The 19,979-nt window shown below is 32.9% G+C and overlaps 2 protein-coding genes across 6 annotated transcripts; both read right to left on the bottom strand.

Moving 5' to 3' along the window:
• Positions 1 to 351: 351 nt before the first annotated feature.
• LACS9 (long chain acyl-CoA synthetase 9) lies at positions 352 to 6,626 on the bottom strand. Its single transcript, XM_039042487.2, has 12 exons — positions 6,150 to 6,626; positions 5,328 to 5,803; positions 5,018 to 5,098; positions 4,433 to 4,699; positions 3,867 to 3,998; positions 3,569 to 3,742; positions 3,228 to 3,457; positions 2,595 to 2,712; positions 1,999 to 2,130; positions 1,788 to 1,922; positions 1,504 to 1,710; positions 352 to 744 (listed from the first exon to the last, which is right to left on the bottom strand). Exons 2-12 carry the CDS (start codon positions 5,772 to 5,774, stop codon positions 580 to 582), a joined length of 2,088 nt encoding a protein of 695 aa, XP_038898415.1. The 5' UTR covers positions 5,775 to 5,803; positions 6,150 to 6,626; the 3' UTR covers positions 352 to 579.
• A 3,122-nt stretch (positions 6,627 to 9,748) lies between these two features.
• On the bottom strand, positions 9,749 to 17,555 carry TPR8 (Tetratricopeptide repeat (TPR)-like superfamily protein). 5 transcript variants are annotated; one of them, XM_039041655.2, is made up of 10 exons: positions 17,267 to 17,555; positions 16,684 to 16,940; positions 15,984 to 16,017; positions 14,063 to 14,199; positions 13,755 to 13,821; positions 13,321 to 13,420; positions 12,348 to 12,511; positions 12,131 to 12,177; positions 11,983 to 12,033; positions 9,749 to 10,365 (listed from the first exon to the last, which is right to left on the bottom strand). In XM_039041655.2, exons 1-10 carry the CDS (start codon positions 17,337 to 17,339, stop codon positions 9,979 to 9,981), a joined length of 1,317 nt encoding a protein of 438 aa, XP_038897583.1. In that variant the 5' UTR covers positions 17,340 to 17,555; the 3' UTR covers positions 9,749 to 9,978. The 5 variants fall into 5 exon arrangements, with proteins under 5 accessions (XP_038897583.1, XP_090174404.1, XP_038897584.1 ...); XM_090318278.1 differs by having other exon boundaries at positions 14,063 to 14,127; positions 17,267 to 17,545; XM_039041656.2 differs by having other exon boundaries at positions 13,725 to 13,821; positions 14,063 to 14,127; positions 17,267 to 17,545.
• Between the last annotated feature and the right edge of the window lie 2,424 nt (positions 17,556 to 19,979).

The raw sequence follows: 19,979 nt of genomic DNA on the forward strand, positions 1-19,979 counted from the left end.
AAACCAAGTCAAATTTTGAAAAATAAAAAATAGCTAAAGATTATTTTTATTTATAGAATCCGACTTAAAATTTAACCATTGTACTTTCAAAAGTTATAAATCATTGTAAGAAATGAGAAAGAGATAAGTTTAATTTTTAAAAATAAAAACGAAATGGTTATCAAATGGGATCTAAATTTGTATCTTAAATTGTTAAACAAATAGAGTAGAGGGTTGCTTTCATGAAAGTTTTAAAACTAATACAATGTTTATCCCTTCTTTTGAGTATATGAATGAAGATTCAAACTATTCTTAGTTCCTACCAAATACTTTGGTGTTAATTCAATCACATGAATCACATCAAATATAATATAACTAAGAAAACAAAACTGGTGCCTTTCTCATTTCTTATTAAAAGTAAAATCAGTACTCATAAATAGTTGAAGACAACCTTGAAAAATATTTAAAAAGCAAACCAAAATCACAAAACAACCTAGGAGGAAGTAATGGACAATAAATAGAGAGAATTAATCCTGGACAACCAACCTAACTCTCCAAGGATAAAGTTTCTCCACATCCAAGTTGTGGAGAACATCATAATCAGGCATATAATTTAGAGAGGTCTTCAGAGAAAGCCTTTCTAATTATATCTCTTTTAAGCTTGAGAGCTGCAGTGACAAGCCCAGATTCAGGAGTCCATGGATTAGAGAGTAATTTGATTTTTGCAGGGATCTCAAACTTCTCTAATCGAGCCTTCTTTGCTTCCTGTCAATAAGTATAAAAATATAGTTTCTTTGAACAATACCAAACAAATTTGTGCTATAATTTATATTCATATCAATTTGGTTTGTAAAATGTATGTGTACGAGTGTATCATAGAAGGGGGATTTTCAAATGTTGCCTTTTTTGGCATTCGTTTCTTCAAAAAGAAGGTAAGGATTGGGAAGTTAGTTGTTTTAGAAAGATTTGGTATTAAATTAACAATAAGGATTTGTTTGGGCCCCCAACTTCAAGTGGGTTAAGTGGCTTATTAGTCCAATCCATATTTGTGGCTCTAATTATAATAGTTTGTATGTCCATCTATTATAACCTTCAACTAACAATAGTATTACTATTTTAAATCTCTTTTTGTTACAATATTTTTTTACTATTTGTTATAGTGATTACTATTTCCTACTCATCATCTCTCTCCCTCTTTGTTATAGTGCTTAACCATTTCTTACCCAAACTAAAATAGTTTGTATCACAAACACGGACTATTATATCCTACGGACTATCATAACCCATAGACTATATAATAACCAACCCAACATCCCAAACGTCCCCTAAACTTCAAACTTGCAAGATCGAACTCCAGCACTATGGGTGACTAAGCAAGCGCTCTAGTCATTATGCCAAGTGGGTGTCTTTAGTCGTTTTGGGAAGAAGATAGTAAGTAAATGAAGAACCAAAGGTGGTTTTGAAAAGCATGTTGGGATGGGATAAGAAAGCAAAAATACCAAATTTATGGCAGAATACAGATACCTTTATGAGTGATGCTTGGACTTCCTTCACTACTTCTTCTTTACGACAGAGTGCAGCGAAGTCACTTGTATCAATTCCTTGCTTAGAAGCCCATTCTTCTACTGCATGTTGAGAGGCCACAACAAGAGCAACACAGTAACTATGAAACGGGTCAGCGTGAAGCATAATATTGTCCACATACGGGCTCACACTGAGTGCAGCTTCAACCTGTAGGCAACCAATAAACATTACTTAGAAAGCAAAATACATAGATAAATAAAATAAAGTAATTTTGCATGTCATACCTTCCCCAAAGAAACATATTCTCCATGTTGAAGTTTGACAATATCCTTTTTACGGTCAATAATTTCAAGGCAACCATCAGCATGAAATTGGCCTACGTCACCAGTGTAGAACCACCGCATTCCCCTCTCATCGACCTTTGCAACAAAGAGACATTGCATCATTTGCAAATTTGAGGAAAGAATACTACAGGGATCAACAAGGAGACTTTACCTTGTATGATTCTCTAGTTTTTTCTTCATTTTTGAAATATCCAAGTGTAACATTTGGACCACCAATTACAATCTCTCCCCGTGGCCTTGGCAAATCACTAGTTAAGTATCCACCTTCGGGCCAATCAATCAACTGAGAAAGTAAAACAAATGCCTTAAAGTTGATCACTGGATAACAAATGCGATAGTCATATAAAAATATCATCCAGTAGTATCGTTGGATAGAGAAAGCGTAGATCGTAGATGCAAAGACTATTGGAGTTGTGGCTCCTGGTTTACTCAGTAACCTCAAAGCTAGCAAGCTGTTACTCAAGATTGTTTATTTTGCCTAATCACTTGTTCCAAGTCTTCAGTGCTGGACGTAATACATTCATGATTCATCAGGCCAGTGAATTTCACATGACAAATAAATACAACAGCTAATTATTTTTTGCCCAAGGCCTCCTGGCCTTGTGTAATTCCCGTTGACAATGAATGTTGAATTTTCATCATACTTGTGTAAGTAACCAACCCTGTAACCCACTCAAATACGTAGAGTTGTATATGGTAATTGTGCATTCAATAAGGGATCACTGAACCACAGGGATGTTTAGATACCTTAACAAATGAGCAAGGAAGCGGAGCTCCTACACGACCAACGGTCAAGTCATCAAACTCAGAGAATGTCCCACCAGCACAAGTCTCAGTAAGACCATAACCCTGACCTATTGGAGCACTGAAAATAGGATGCCATGAGATACATATGCAAGATGGTAACTGCAATACTAATGCACGCACACATGAATGATGCATTTATGGAAAAATAATGAACCACGAACCTAGTTTAAATACCTATTATTGGTTGTAGGACTGGTATATTTGTCAACTACCGAACTATATCCATCATGTGTAGCATTCATTAGCATTTATTTATTATCAATAATCCTGGATAGTTTTTGCAGCATATACAATTGGATCAATAAAACTAAATGGCCTTAAAAAAGATATATACACGAGGCTCAAACCTCATGAAACAGTTTAAAACTCTGCATGCATCTAGGCAAACACATTATTTGGTATCTACTGTGTAACCTGTATCCAGATTGGATATCAAATAGTCCATAGGCATCTGACATTTAGAATTCGAGCAGTTAAACTTCATTTGTTTTTAGATAATTTTCTGTATGATAGGTACATCAACTCTGACAGTAAAAGTCTATGTCATTCATAAGATTTGCATGTCATACATACCTGAGACAGATGTTGATGAATCTTTGGGTATCCCCAGAAAGAGGTGCCCCTCCAGACAACAGGAAACGAAGGCGGCCTCCAAGAATTGCTTGTACCTTTCTAAACACAAGAAAGTTCCATAAAAGCTTTTCCAGACCCCATGCCCCAAACCAACTACCATTCATGGCAGATAACCTACGAGAATATGCCAAATCAAACAATTTCTTCGCTAATCCACCCGTCGCATTCACCTGAAATCAGAAAATTCTTTATTATTATAATTCCCCAATAAATGGACAGCAAAGCTTGAGTGTTCAAATAAATGCAATACAAACAAAAATGTGCATGCAAAGTTGACAAACCTTTTTAAGAACCCCTTCTCGAACACGATCTAAAATTGCTGGGACAGCAGTCATTACTGTTGGCACAAGTGCAGTTGCATCGCCCTTTGTCCCACGTTTAATCTTGTTAGACGTATCAGTAAGTGTCAAAGGAGACCCATATCCAATAGCACATCCAACGCCAGCCATTACATTCTACAGGACAAACAAATATAACATATAAGGATTAGTCATAAAGCAGCAAAAGAGAAATGTAAATTTGCATTTTACTAAACAGTAACATAACCTACCAAAATTATGAAACCTAAAAAATACACACCTCTGCTGCTAATTCAAGGATATGAGCCATGGGTAAGTATGCGAGATAGGTATCCTTCTTCCCTAGACCAGGAACTATAGTCATGACAGCAGAAACTGTGGCCAAGACATTTGCATGTGTCATCATCACACCCTGTAACACGGCCATTATAAATACATTATCAGAATTGGTTCCAGAACATCATAGAATTGTTAAACAAAATAGACAACTACCAAACGAGTGGATGCAAACAACACATAGATGCAGTGAAAAACAACACAGATATTAACATTATCAAAGATAACATTTCAAGATATATTGAGGTCTCAAGTTTCCTACTTAGAGAGAATATTCATAGCAGAAACGTAGGAAATATAATGTGCATATAACACAACATTCAAGCATTGGTAAAATGACCAGTCATAAAGCCTAGAAAATAGATTAATTAGAAGGGTAATAAGAAATGAAACTTGAGGAAGGTATAGGTAAGCCAAGCATGTGTATATATATGAATGTATGTTTGTGCAACTGTACATATATGTGTGTGTGTACATAAGTACCTATGTACAAACATAGATGTTTCTCACCTTCGGCAATCCGGTACTTCCACTTGTATACATTATAACTGCAATGTCACCTGACATAGGTAACTCAGCACCCACGTTACATTCTTGGCCAAGCAATTGAACTTTTGCAAATGAGGCAATTTTCCAGTCCCCGTTCTGCTCAGAATTTAAAATGCTTTGAGGAATCTCATCCATACATATCACATTCTTCACTGTCTTAAGCTGTCCACTGATACCTAACAGTTTACTCAACTCTTTCTGGCCACATATCACAGTTGTGACTTCTGTCTGGAGAGGAAAAGATCATACATCAGGTATAAATAATCAAAAGAGTTCAATGCTCGGTAAGATGTTTTAATTTCAGGAATCTGCAAGGAGATAACAAACAAAACAAATTGGGCATGAAGGAGACGGGGGATAGAATTTGAGAGCAAAAACATGTTTACATAAACACTTGGCTAGTTTCCTGATCCGGTTTCAAAAAAATTTAGGTAGGAATAATGGTTGTGCAATGATTGTAGACAATTAGAAAATGTAGCTTCATTTAATATTAGTGTGTAGCATAAGCACATGCTTGTATATAGGGGAGGGAGAGATAGAGAGAACCTCGTTCAACGAGTGACATAATGCCTCTTCCCCTAAAGATGCATATATAGTTACAACAGTGATATTGCGCCTAAAGCATCCCTGGTACATGAAAACACAAAGGTCATATTATAGAATTACAAAAAAAGATGTTTGGCGATACTATTTCTAGAAAATTGATATTGCGAAAGTTAAAATTCATAAACTAAAGAAGAATAAAATATCAAAAATTGCATCGCCAATATTTCTAAACAAAAGAAAAATAAGTCTAAAAGTTTATTCCAATTATTGATGTGCAATCAATACAATACAAAACATGAAAGAGAAAAACCTGCAAAGCAATAAACCATTCTTCTCTAGTGTCAGCAAAGATTGCTGCACGTTCTCCCTTATTATGCCCAATTTGCACTAGACCAGAAGCAAAGCTACACACAGCTTCAAATGCTTGACCATATGTTAGCCACTCATAGTCACCCAAATGAAGCTTCTCAAAGGATCTCCCATCAGCAGCTACTTCAGTTTCTTTTGCGATCAATTTGCGTGTTCCAAGTAAGCGTCTGTCTTGGTGCTGCTTGCATGAATACTCAAAGAGTTCTGCAAGAGTAAGGATGCCTTCCCATGCTGTTTCCACAGGCGCAGTGCACTTACTATTCCGAACAGCAAACCCAGGATCCCCACCAGCATCAACAGGCACCCCTCTTTTCTTTGTTTTTTTAGATTTCCGGAAGAAAAGTGTGACTACAATAGGTACAAGAACACCAACGATGTACGCACTCATTTCTTCAATACTTCAGGCACCAAGTGTGACTAAAAATGAAAAGAAGCAGCTAAATTAATTCATCAAGATCATTTACAGAGTATAAACTCATCACAAACAATGAAATGAACCAATATGAAGACTCGATCTATAAACGAACTATTGCCTTTTAAAGAAAGCTACGACGCATACAATTTCCCAGATTCCATCGAAGCATCAACAGACGAGTCTCAAAAAAAGTATCACAAAAAAAGAATAAAACAAAAAAAAAGGCAGCCAAAACAGAAACTCCTAAAGGAAAATTATACCACAAACAACAAATACAAAAAAAAAAAAAAAAAAAATGCAATTCCAATCACAACGCAAAACAAAAACTCCAGAATCAAACATTCAAACCTTCAGCGTCTTCCCTCGCCACTGATGCAACGAACAACAAAGCAACAAGAGGCAGAATCTACAGATTCCACATTGAAAAACAATCAAGATCCAGAAAGAGAAGCGTGGCAAAAAGCAGATGGTAAGTGGCGATAGTAATATCCGTGTATGGAGGAAGGAAGAAACCAAAATTAGAAGTAAAAATGGAATCAGGCGGAGGCGTCAATGCAGGAAGAGATAGAACTTTCAGCCAAGGAAAACGAATCAGCTTCAGTTTGAACGATTTTTCAATGAATTTTCTGGCAATGAATGATTGCGATTGCAAGAACAGGCAATGGCTTTGGCTTCGGCTTTGGGCTTTGGGTTTACCATACAGATTATGGGCGTTTGGGTTCGGAACTGGGCGAACTCTGACTGATGAGAAAAGGAAATTAAGATACGGAGTGTGAAGTGTTGATTAATTCCATATTTCTGATTTAAATCCTGGCCCTTCATCTCACTCATCTGACTCATTCCAGATATGTTTTTTTCTTTTTAATTTCTATTTATTTATTTATTTTTCTTTCATTCGTGGATAGTTTTGTCAATGGCGTAACGATTCATTTTAGGAAAGGTATCTTTTTAGTGCGTTTTAGCTTCTATTTAGGTTAAAATATATTTTGATATTTATAATTTGAAGTTTGATTAATTTTATATATTTTAATGGTCTAATTTAGTTTCTATATTTTCAATAAATCTTAAATTTAATCTCTAAAAGTTAATTGTTACTAAAATTAATTAAATAATAATAATAATTTTAATTTAAGAAAATAAAATATGTGAATATGTTTTCAAAATTTATACTATAAATGTGATAACAAAAAGGGTTTTTTAAAAAATCAATGTTAAATCACTATTGAGATTGAATTTAAAATTTATTGAAAGTATAATGACTAAAGTTGGACAACTAAAAGTTGAATTACTCAAATTAAACAAATTTAAAGTATAGGGATCAAAATAGTATTTTAACATAAAACTTAAAGGGAATTTGCAATGAGTGGCAATTCCAAAATGTATAACTAGGGACTTGTCTTCAACATATAGAAAATTATAAATATGACAAAATTCTCAAATTTAAATTTTTGTTTATTTTGTATTCCAATTTTGTCCTTTTAACAAACTCACTTTTTTTTTTTTTTTGTATATCAGTCAACTAATATACCATGTTTAAAGTATATCAATTGGGTTCAATTTCTACAACAATTGTAAGTTTGAGGGTCCAATTTGAACAATTGTAAAAGTTTGAAGATTTAATTTTTATAATTAGAAGTTTGAGAGTATAATTACAACTATTATTATACTTTAAATGTGATTTTTGTGATTATGATTTGTCCTTAATTATAAATAATAAGAGTAATTTTTTTAGGCCTAATTAATTATTTCGAATAAGTCATGTTAATTAGAAGTGGGTCGTGCCTAACTTGACTTTTATTCGTTGTACAGTTATACGACAAATTAGGAAACTTAAAATCAAAAAGAAAAATAAAAAATGATAAATTAAGAAATATTCATTTGTCCAATTGTCCCTCCACAATTGAAAAGATGTCCTCTCGCAATTGAAGGATAATTTATCTATGTATTTCTATACTTCAGTCCCTCCTTTGAGGTTGAGTATGATGTTTTGAAGGTTATTTAAGTTTCGCTATCTAGGAATGAGATCATTTTTTGTTGAAATTGAAATCTTTATCAAGGATTTTTTTTTTTTTGTTAAAAATTTTATTAATATTGTCTTTTTGTCACTCTCCTCGAGAAGAAAACAAAGTTGTTTATACTATTGCGGCTTTAGCATCCTCTCAAAGTTGTTATTTGATCAAAAGATATTTTTCTAAATAGTACTCTCCCTTTATTTTAGATAAGAAATTTAGGAAATAGTTGATTGTATTATTGTTTTAAAAAAAAGATTTTTTTTGAACGAGGTCATGGGATTACTTAAACAACAAAACAAAATAAAAACAATAGCGGAATATTGATACAATCATTCAATTGGACAACTTTTTGTATTTGACAAAATTTGGTACTTGTTACTCGTTCAACGGTTTTTGTTCTTTTTAGCTAATTTTATTATTTATAGTAGTTTTATATCTAAATAAAATAAGATGATTCTCTATCTATTATGAATACACAAATTACATATCCATCTGTATATAATTAAGTCGGTGAGTTATTTACGAACTAATCATCTTATAATATTCATTCAACTTAATAAATTTATATTTATTGACTTTACTTAACCAACATAATATTATGAGTCATGACCACTTTTTATGTGTTGTTATAAATACAAATTTATTTTAAAGTCAATAATTTAATAATGAAGATTTAAACTTATAAAGTTTAAAGACAATATACAATATCTAACTAGTTAGCGATGAGTCATTAAGCTCTCCTTTAATGCCTAATATACCTATTCTTATTCTAGAAGAGATTAGTCAAAGGCTACATCTAACTGGCTTGGATTTTAATGTACGATAATAGTACCATACCATCATCTGTTTTTTAAACGTAGTATCATTTGTATTAAATAAAAGAAAATTGATTATTAGATGAAAATGTCAAATGTAAGTAAATGCAACTTTTTAAATCTAATTAATTACTTGAGCCTTCTAGAGTTGCTTGAATTAGTTGAGAGTTTTTGCGTAAAACAATGTTTTCATTGCAAGTAAAATAACATGTACTTTGAATAATTAATAATAGGTTGAATTAATGAATTATAAAAGCTACCTTAAATTTTGCCATTTGCTTTTAAAATATTCTTATACTTTAAAAAATCTAGCTAAAAAATATGAATAAATTTTCATAAAGAATTCTAAATAAGTTCTACTCCAACAATAACTTTAAACATTTATAACATATTAAGGTAACTTTTAAATGACAAAATTACTATTTGAAACAATCAACAAAGCCGTATCTTGTTAAATGAAAATTGTATTAGTTCATTCACTCTCTACATCGCTTTCAGCTCATATGGGCTTCGTCAGAATTGCATTTAAAAGAGGCCGAGTTTGAAATTTGACATGGACAAAAAATCGAATTAGCTTCTAAAGAAATTAATAAATCCAAAAGAAAAGGGGGGAAATATTCATTTTCAGACATTTACCGTAAGTGTCCATCGGATGACTCGAGAACCCATTCACCATTTTTTTTTTTTTTTTTTTTTTTAAGGAAATGAGACTTTTTGTTCACATTTTTTAAAAGTTAAAATATCATTTTGACTTTTATACTTTGAAATTTGTCTAATTTTAGTCTTATAATTTTAACTTTAGTCTCTATATTTTCAATAAATCTAAAATTTAATCCATCAAAATTAATTTCTATTAAAAATAATTAAATAATAATAATAATTTTCATATAAGGAAATACAATATAATATACGATTATATTTTCAAAATTTATAGTAAATTTGCCAATATATAACAAAAAATGTTTTCTAAGAAATTGACCATAAACTAGGGGGAGAATTTAAGATTTATTAAAATTACAATAGCAAAAATTGAACAGTTGAAAATACAGGGAACCAACTTCAAAGTATGAGAATTAAAATGGTATTTTAATCATTTTTTTTAATACTAATAATAAATAAATAACAAGGAAAATAATTAACATTTATTTGAAGGCTGAGTCTGTTCAAAACCGTATATTTTTGTCTCAAAGATCCATGCCATATACGAGAGGAAACCGCCCCAAAGGATGTAAAGGAAAATGGAAGTCAACAAAATACGAGAAAACCAAAATAAATAAATTTGAGAGAGAGAGAGAGAGAACGAGAGAGAGAAATAAAGGGAACTCTGTGCAACAAACTAACCAAGTGTTTTCAGCCTTGTGGGGGTCTTCCATTGAAATTATTCTGAGGGTTTCCACCAGGTGCTGCTCCAGTAAACATTTGCATCATAGATCTCAAAGCACCATTCAGATCCTGTGGCATCCCATCTCCAATGCTGAAACTGAAATTCCCATTCATATTCGTTCTGGGATCTCCCGAACCATTTCTGCTTCTATTCTCTTCTCCCCCATCTTCGGAGTGCTGCCCGTGGAATGGGTTTGTAGCGTTAGCAGCCATGTTCATAAACATGTCCGAAATTCCAGACGGTAGAGTGACATTAAATGGCATAGAAGGGAAAGGAGGAGATGGGGGGCTGTCATTCCTTGACCCTCCACCACCAGACTGATTTTGGGATTCTTGACTTCGACTTGTTGAACCCTGCATACAATTAAATCCATTGTCGATAAACCGTGCAGGTGCAGCATCACGACTAGATAACTAAGTTCGATAAGTCTGAGCAAAAGGATGGGAATGCAAAAACATAGCAAAAATTAAGAGGCGCTACTGCTCATTACATGTTCAAATGGGATCAAATTTAAAACATTTCTGCTAACTTCAAGTGGCTGAACAACGTCACTTTTGGTAGCTGAAGCCATTTCATTGGTATCACAATAATGAAGTCAGTTTTCCAACAGATTATATCACCACATAAAGATATTACATGCTTTAGAACTCAAAGACACAATTGTATAACCTATAGAACAGATCTTGTTCAAGTAAGGTCGTAGAAAGATATAACATACTAAAAACACTGAAAAAGGGTGAGAAAAAGGAGGAGAAACTAACCCTGGGTTCTAAGAATTTTGACCAGTGAGAGTGACGACTGCATAAGGTTGAATATTAAGTTGGAACTAGCAAAGTAGTAGGGTTCTGAGAAGAGAGCAACACAATGAATAGAAATTGGCAAAGATAAAAACATGGCGACATGTTTTGGCTCTTGAATATGAAAGAGATCGAGATTTTATTCACTCTAGGTCTGTCCTTAATTATAAAATATAATTTGGTTATGCTTAAATAATGGTGTATCCGTAGGAATTGCCCAATTTCAGACGTCAAAATACAAATCTTTGTCCCAGAACTCATAGTAGAAGCAAGCAATGGCTTTCTTAAACTCGCTAACTTCTATAACTCCATTATTAGAACTTAAGAGAGAAGGATGATAAACGCCTTCCCCAAATTCGGAAGAGGGTGGGAGGGTGCGCCTAGGCTCAAAAACTTCCCCGACGAGTGTAGGACCAAAAAAAACTCTAGCAAGAATGGTGTTTTAAAAAGCCCTCTACAGTCGCGCCTAGGCTCAAGGCACAGGTCCGGCACCTCGCCTTGAAAAGACGACACTCACAGAATAAGATGCGCCTCAAGCGTGTGCCTTTTGTGAACTCCCAATGCTTTAAGCCCTGGTCTTGGGGCCTTTTCATTATTTTTAAAATATAGTAATAATTAGGGTTTTTTTCCTTATTAAATAAAAAATCAAATTTACTAAGCCTAGATGCAAAATTTCTTGTGTTTAGGTTTCTTTTTTTTAATATTTCTACTTCATCTATACTTTCTCTTATTACTTTTATATACAGTGTGCCTCACAAAAAAAAAAAAAAAAACCCTAATCATTACTATACTTTCTCTCTTTATGTATTTTTTTTTTTTTTTTTTTTGCGTCTCGCACTCAAACCCCAAAAGACTATTGCGCTTTATTGCACCTGTAAAAAACAGAGCAAGGACCTAAGGGCCTCAGAAACTCAAAAGACCAATGAGAAGCTACACAAGAAAATATAGAGAGCTAAATGAATTAGGACTACATAATTTTTTTTTAGAAAAAAACGGTAAATAAAATTCACATCACCTATTTTAATTAAAAAAAAATGCTGGTCAAACAAAAAGCTGTCTTCATAAATGCAGATATATTTTAAGTGCTCTTAACCTCATTCTAATACAAGACTAAGAATTAACACTACTCCATAAAAGAACCCTTTAATTCATGAGAAAATAAAGCACATGTACCTGCTCATGCTGAGTTTGTCGCTGTGCTTCCTTTAACTTCTGTTCAGCTACCTATTGATAATTAGAAATAAAACATTGTCATAAACTAGTAGTGTTAAAAGTAATACAAGACAAATTGTAGTAGTTGTGAAAGTCACGGTGTATTAACTCGAATATTTTCCCTGACAGCTTCATTGTTTGGATCCAACTGCAACGCTGCACATTAAAGCTAACATTTTAAACTGCATACAGATGAGTAACGAAACATAACAAGTACTTCCATAATTTAACATAAGTTCAATGCCTACAACAATAGAAGAAACAAGTCTCAGATTCTCTTCCTAAATTTAACTTGCATGGGTTCTAATGTTTAACGTTACACGAACCTCTCATAAATCCTTTATCAATAGCATCGCGATAGTTCCCCTGGTCGTATAAAGCCACACCTAGACGACTATATGCCTTGCTATAATTTGGGTCAATTTCAATGGATTTCAAACAATCTCTTGTTGCTTCAGAGTATTTCTGGATTTGAGTGTACGCAGCTGCCCTAAGGAGTTGATTTTTTATTGACATATTGGAAAAAGAAGGTAATTAATAAAAATTAGGGGTGAGGGAAAAAACAACAACCATTAATCTGTCTCCATAGATTTAAATCCATTGAAACTAAAATTAGAAGAAAAGCAAAGTAAACCAGGACAACTATGCACAGAGATGAAAGTATTATCTGCATGTTTGATTCTACAATATTTTAATGTCAAGAAACTTGAAGGATGGTAAGATACTATTAAAAAACTTTGCAGCAATGTGAAGAATGATTATTGAGAAATTTCAAATGAGTATCACAGACGAGAAAAACAGGTATCCAAAAGGCCTATTCATTAATAATTATGCAAATGGTGTTAATAAATCCTTTTCCCCCCCTCTTCCTAAGGCATAACGCTCACCAGCCAATTAGTAAGGGTTGGTAATCTCGTCCAACTTCTTAACTGACAGAAAACATTAAAAGAAATAACAGTACATATATAGTTCCCAAACACAGCCATGTTCCCCCGTGGTCCCCTCACTCGTCTATCTATCTGGTCAATGACGAAATCCCTTTCTTACCCCTACTGCTGTATTGTACTGTAATAGAGGGCCTAACATTCTGCTTGATGAGGAAAGAGATAGCCTACATAAGTCCAGGAATCTGAATCATTGCTAAATCCTTTTAGGAAAATTTGATAAATATTAAGTTCCCTAACTGAGAGAGATGAATGAATGTATTAATCTGTTTCTTATCTTATCTTGGACACAGGAAAGAAAAAGAAATTCCTTTACTTTTCACGATAATGATCTTTATAATTAACAGCATTCTACCTGTTACAGTAGTAAATGGCATTATTTTCACATAATGCAATTGCACAGCTATACAACTCAATTGCGTCAGAGTAAAGTTTTGACTGCATAGCCCTGTTACCTAAAACAAAACATATTTTTACATATTAGAACCCCTACGCGCAGATACAAAGTGGGATTTGTCCTTCTGGAAATTATTAAAAAATGCATATTTTTTTTCTTAAAAAATAATGTAAGCATGAAAGAGTATATCTAAATAATAAAGAGAAAAGGATCTAAACATTACATATGCGTGTGGGGAACCTATTTTTACCTACCATATTAAATCAGTGTGCATAAGTACACAAAAACATAAGTTTAAAATGAAAAAAATAAAAATAATAAAAATAATAAAAAATAAGAAATAAAAAACTGAAGATTATTACTAGAGTAGAGATTTGTAATAGTCATGGTACCAAGGGATTTCAAGGACTCAGCCAGATTTTTGTGATTAATTTCAGGGCATCCAGATCTTTCCATCTCCTAATACAATAAGAAACTTGGTTAAGGATTATACAAGGAGGCAGGGGTAGAGAGAGAGAAAGAGAGGCACTCTTCAAAAGTAAAAGCACATATAAGAGGCAATGAGTCAGTAAAAGATAAGTTACTAACTGTATTAAGAATATCAAGCAACAGACACTGATATGCATGAAATGGAAAGAAAATGGTTCATGCAAAGAAGTAAATTTCATTTGAAGCAGCAAAACTACAAGAAAATTCATACTCTAAGAGCATCATGAAACAAACGTGTTGCTCGCTCGAGTTGGTCAGGATCATCCCTCCCATCTGCTGTGGTCCTAAAATAGTGAAGTTTTTCAAGCGCAAGAACAAATTGCCCAAAAAGTTCATCTTGCAATACTCCTGCAAAAATGATGACCACCATGGAAAAATGGGGGGGGGGGGGGGGGGGGGGGGGGGGTGGTGGTGGGAATTCCAAACCACCAATTTAATTGATTCAAGGGATCAAGGTATACAATCTCATAAAATTCTTCTACAGAAAAAATATATAAAAAATTAATACAAAAAGACGATATAAAGTCCCTTTTCAATTTTCCTCTTAGAAAAGAGAAGGCAAACTCTCTTTCAAGAAGGAAAACGAGAAGATGATGATATGGAGAAAGAAAATATTATATATATACCAAACAAAATCATAAAGACTGTTCATCAAGAATTCGAGGTCAGTGAAGATAATTTATATTTTTCCCTTTGTGTTCCATACTCTCCTCATCTTCTAGGGGGCTCGATTCTTTCAACTTAATTAATCCAAAAAAGTGCTGAAAGTGAACATTATCACTTCTTCCTACTAGCAGCTCCTCCGAGAACATCTCCATGAAACAAAAAATTATGCTTACTTTGGAAGTTATAATGAATTGATATAGACATGATCCATGATCTAACAAGGACACAAAGACCTTCCTTTTCTACAAGTTACAAACCCTCTTTGAAAACCATTTTGTCTTCTATTTCCTGTTTTTGAAAATTTAGAATATAAACATTACTTCCACATGTTTATTTGTTTTGTAATCTATTTTTCAAAAACATTTTCAAAATATTAAACTGAAAAAAAAAAAAAGGGAGAGAGAGAGAATAGCTTCTAAAAACTTGTTTTCATTCTTTAAATTTGGCCAAAAATTCAAATTTATTTGTATGAATGGTGAAAAATATACCAAAGAAATTAAGAGAACAAACATAATTTTTAAAGAAAACAATGAAAAATGAATCATTATCAAGTGGGGCCTAAGCTTCTCCAAATTTCAAAGAAATATCCCACGTTTCTAAAGACAACTAAACAAGGAGGTAACAAAAGAAAGGATAAAAAACCTAGGAAATAAAACGGAATAGGAAATCCTTTCTAGTCTGATGGAAATCCAAAGATGACCAAAAAAAATTGTAATAACTCCAAATTACAGATCATCTTTTGGAAAAGCTTTTGTTTCTTGTTCAGAAAAGAAATGGTTTTTACAGTTAAAAAGATGACAGTGGTTTAATTCTTCTGTTTTTCATGTAAACTTGAAGTTGCAAATTTAGTCTGAACCTGGTCCAGCGGCCATTGCAGTTAATCTTAGGGATGGTGACCAAACACGTGAAAAACTTGTACATCTAAGTGCAATTTTTCCACCATCCTTTCTAAATGTCCTCCCTGAACACAATATCATTACTGTTCTTGCGTTACAGTTAGTAAAATAGAGAGGTGAATCAAAATTTCCACATACAGGTTCCACCAGCTAGAATTACTACATTTCACATATTGAGCCTAAATCTTTAGTGATTGTTCTATTGCACAAAAAAGATACTATTTTCCATGTATGAACAAAGACAATTCAAGATCAGGGTCAAATCTACTTTTCCATATGCCAAACACATAGTTCGCCAATATATCTACACTGAAAGGATAGTGATCCAAACTTCCAAATTCACCAAGTGCGATCCTTCTACTTCTTAAATGCCCTTTCAACAAGAGTTCATAGATTCTCTATAACCATAAAACCCAAGAGGAAATCTTGAAAAACAAGAGGTAATAAAGGTGGGATGCTGATATGTAGTTCCTGTTTCCCATGGAGATAGCCAAACTTACATTGCAAAAATAAAATATACAAAGACAAAGGTAAGCAAGGAACATAAAAGGAGAAGAGAAGAAGACCTACCTACAGAATGAGATTCTCTCGACCAATCACCACCCTGGATTAATTGAGGGAGCAGAAGTCAAAACTCAACAAAAACTCAACACTACAAAATGATTCAATCAGATGGATATAAATTGATTGAATTCAAAATAATTTTAAGTGAATGAAGACTAATAATAGAAACATTTATGAGTGTTCACAAAATTATATAATTTGGATGTTTTGAAGTGCAGAAAAACAATACTTTGCAACAACACATTTTGTAAGAGTATAATAAATAGACAAACTACTCCATGAAAAAGAAAGGAAAAAACAAGAAAATTAATACACTCGATCAACCACTAGGAAAGGGGATTAAATTAAGATCTTACACTCGGAGCAGTTAACTACCAACAGGTTATATCTTGATTGCCAAAACAATAAGACCTTATTTAACACTATTTTGAAATTCCGGTGGATGTCTGTTTCACTTCTACTTTTGGCTCACGAAAATGAAAAAAAAAAATGCACAATGGTAGAATCTCATTCTGGCCACACATTTGTCCATGTTTACAAATTGACATACAAATGTTTACATATTTCAGTGTTGTCCCAGTGATAACTAATGATAAGCTTCACATATTGTTTTTATAGGCACAAATGGTGTGGTATATAAACAAATGGAAATTATCACAGAGAAAATCACCTAATATTGCTGAAATTCTCATAAACGAAAGCTGACCTGAGGTTTTGACTCTGACAAATTGGCATCAGAATCATTCACATTGAGAGGACTGTGATGTCCGAATGGAATAGCTCCATTATCAACAAATGAACTGGTTCGAGAACGCTGAAAAGATTCCGGCGAACTAAAAATTTCTACTAGCGAATCCAATTCCGTTAACTCATCAGCAGCAGGAGACTCAACTTGAAAGACTTGTTCTAAACATTGTTTTGCGACCTCGAGGCCTTCAACATCAACACCTGGACCAGCTTCCACTACGCACAAAAAGAAGAAGAAAAAAAAATCACATAACGAATTTCTTAGTGAAAACCCTAAAAAAAATCATCAAACTGGTAAGGAACATTACATAATGCAACACAACGCTTCACTCCACTGAAATCGCTTAATTTACACAAATCCAACAAAACACCTTATACAATGCATTTTGAAGGATTCAACAGAGAAGAAATATAATAGTAATAATAATAAATCAAGAAGAATAAAAAGGACAGTGAAGAGCGCTAAAATTAAAGCTGCTCAATTTGAATAACATCATCGAAAAGAAGAAAAGCGATCGGAAAAAGAGAGAAAAAGTAGAGACCGGAGTTGAGGAAGTCGAGAAAGGCACGAACGATGCGACAAGCGACTGGAGAGTCGGTCCTCAAGTTCGCCATGGAGAAGCGCACATGATAAGAAGGAGGCTCCAGCAGTAAACCTAAAAATGGGGAATTTCAGAATTGTTGACGAAGATTTAGAAGCTTTTTGATGTGATGGTAGTGAAGATTAATAATAAGAACAATGGCGGTAACTTTCAATTCCAGGCTACAATAGAAGTAAAGAACCCAAATATGCTTTCCGTGAACACTGAAGAGACAGGTACGAACCCAATTACGTCGAATACTGTTTTTGAAGAGAATAAATTAAGGGCCAATTGGAAGAATGATATATTTTAACTTTTTCATTTGTAAAAATAGCAAATCAACGTTTTCACTCGTAAAAGTGACTAAACGAATTAAAAATAAAAATAACAAATTTATAAAAATCTAACCCATCCTAACCATACTAATGAGATTGCAGTATATTTATTAAAAACTATTCGTAATTACACTATATTAAAACAAACATCTAGAGGCTATCGATTGGTCAGGCCATAAGCACCGCACTCTTCTCCAACCAAATTGCAGTAATTTTTCCTCTTCAAGATCGGCTCCTCCAACAACAGTGACGACACCTCCAACTTCAATTCTATGTTCATCCCATGCTTTATCGAGCGTGGTTCCCTCTCCTTCCACCAAAACTCCTTCTTCATCGACTTCATTTATTACTCCTTTGAAGCCACTATTGATCACTCCAATTCCATCTTCTTCTATCCCAACTCCTCTGACACAAGCTCTGTCGCCGACCTTAACCCCTAATAATGGTGCTATCTTGAATAAAATCATTGTCTCTAAATCTATCACCGCAACAATGGTGTGTCTAAGAAGCACAAACACATATATGGATATATGATACGGATACAATACGATACAACGATAACGTTAATTTTGAAAAACTAAGATACGGATACTTTAAAGATACGTTATATATATAGAGAGAGAGAGAGATATATTGTTTAATTAATTGCTATAATACTTATTTTAAGTTAGATTAAAATAGATTCAAGAATAGAGTGAAAACTTGAAAAAAATCCAATAACGTCGATTCATTGTTGAGCGACTAGAGTATACTGTAGGAAAGAAGTAGAAGTTGAAGATTGATATGAAGTTGAAGATGAAGAGGGTGTGAATCATGATTTAAATAGTGAGAGAAAAGTAGTGAGAGAAAAGGGAAGAATGAAGATTTAATTACGTTTCGGGTCTTTTTTTTATTTTTTATGTTTTTGTCATTTTTAATTTGTTTGATTCTGGATTGCTCAATTTAAGTGGACTTTTATGTTTGGAAGTGATGATTGAAATCACTTTTGTCATTTTCAAAATCACCGTGGAACATGTTTAATCCTTCAAAACTAATTTTGATGATATGAAAATTGTATTTAGGAAGTGTAAATTTGAAAACTAAATTAATTTTTGAATAATTAAATGTATGTTTTCGAGTGATTTTAAAAATGGAAAAAGTGATTTTTGATGATGTTAAAATCACTCTTAGACATACACTAAAATAAAATGGGTTTGTGGGTTGGGCATTTTAAGTGGTTTGGCTTAAAATTTAAAAAAAAAAAAAAAACCCGTGTATCCCTGGAAGCAGATACGCATATCTGAAAAATAAAAATAAAAATAAAATTAATCAGATAATTCAAATCACGTATCAAACATGCATCTACCACGTATCTGGACGTATTCGTATCTGATACCGATTCTTTGCACAATTAGAATTATTTGTGCTTCCTAGCTTAACACAATACCTTTGAAGAATCCTCTTCAATACCAGCTAAGTTCCACGTGAAAGAGCTTCAATCTTCAAGTAGACCACCACGAAGATATTCTCTACTATTCTTTTGCAAGGATTGTGTAGTGGAAACACTAAATTGAGCTAGATGTATATAAGATATGAAGAGGGTTTGGAAGGTAATAGATTTCTGCAGAGTTCTTCAAGAAAGACTTATAAGCATGAATCAATTATTCAGATTAGCACTTCAACTTAGTTTTGATCATGCAAATTCAAAGCTTGCATGAAGGTCAACTCCTACTTCATGGAGAAAATGGAATTGAGTGAATAAGGTGCCTTGCACCATAGCGAGGATTTCCAACTTTTGGAAATCACCACTTTGAATTTTGATTTTCAAAATTATCTTTCAAAAAATGATTTCCAAAATCATTTTCTAAATTAAACTTATTTAATTTTGATTTATTAGTTTTATAAAAATTAATTCAATTAATTATTTTTTAAATAAAACTAATTAATTAAACTTTTTAATTAATTTTGTTAATTTAATATATAATATTAAATTAATTAAAAAATAATTCCATCATAATGAAATTAATATTATACAATTAATATTTAAATCATATTTTAAACATTAATTGTTTCTCCAATTTCATTTAATTTCAATAAAATTAAACATTTCAATTGTATCGAATACAATAAATAGAAACCCTAATTGGATTTAAATATTTTAAATCATATCAAGATTACTCAATTTACTAATCCAAATTATGAGCTAGTAGAGGGACCTTATGGATATACAGGTCATGAGCTCCAGCGACTTGTAATTAATTTGTTAAACTTTTTAAACCAAATTAATCACTATTCGTTAACTATCAAGACATTCCACTATAGCTCGATAGTTGCACTCTCTTCATTGTAGATATATTTCT

Source organism: Benincasa hispida, chromosome 9 (assembly GCF_027475165.1).
Source record: "Benincasa hispida cultivar pf3 chromosome 9, pf3_genome.v1.1, whole genome shotgun sequence".
Lineage (NCBI taxonomy): Eukaryota > Viridiplantae > Streptophyta > Magnoliopsida > Cucurbitales > Cucurbitaceae > Benincasa > Benincasa hispida.

Bases quoted from the DNA above. Each gene is read 5' to 3' on its own strand.
- LACS9 (XM_039042487.2), bottom strand. From the start codon at position 5,774: ATGAGTGCGTACATCGTTGGTGTTCTTGTACCTATTGTAGTCACACTT. The intron at 3,743-3,866 runs GTGTGTATTTTT...TTTGTCCTGTAG, and splicing joins TCCTTGAATTAGCAGCAGAG to AATGTAATGGCTGGCGTTGG. The intron at 3,458-3,568 runs GTTTGTCAACTT...TTCTGATTTCAG, and splicing joins GAGAAGGGGTTCTTAAAAAG to GTGAATGCGACGGGTGGATT.
- TPR8 (XM_039041654.2), bottom strand. From the start codon at position 17,339: ATGGCGAACTTGAGGACCGACTCTCCAGTCGCTTGTCGCATCGTTCGT. The intron at 12,034-12,130 runs GTTAATACACCG...AATTATCAATAG, and splicing joins CTGTCAGGGAAAATATTCGA to GTAGCTGAACAGAAGTTAAA. The intron at 10,366-11,982 runs GTACATGTGCTT...AATTGTATGCAG, and splicing joins GACAAACTCAGCATGAGCAG to GGTTCAACAAGTCGAAGTCA.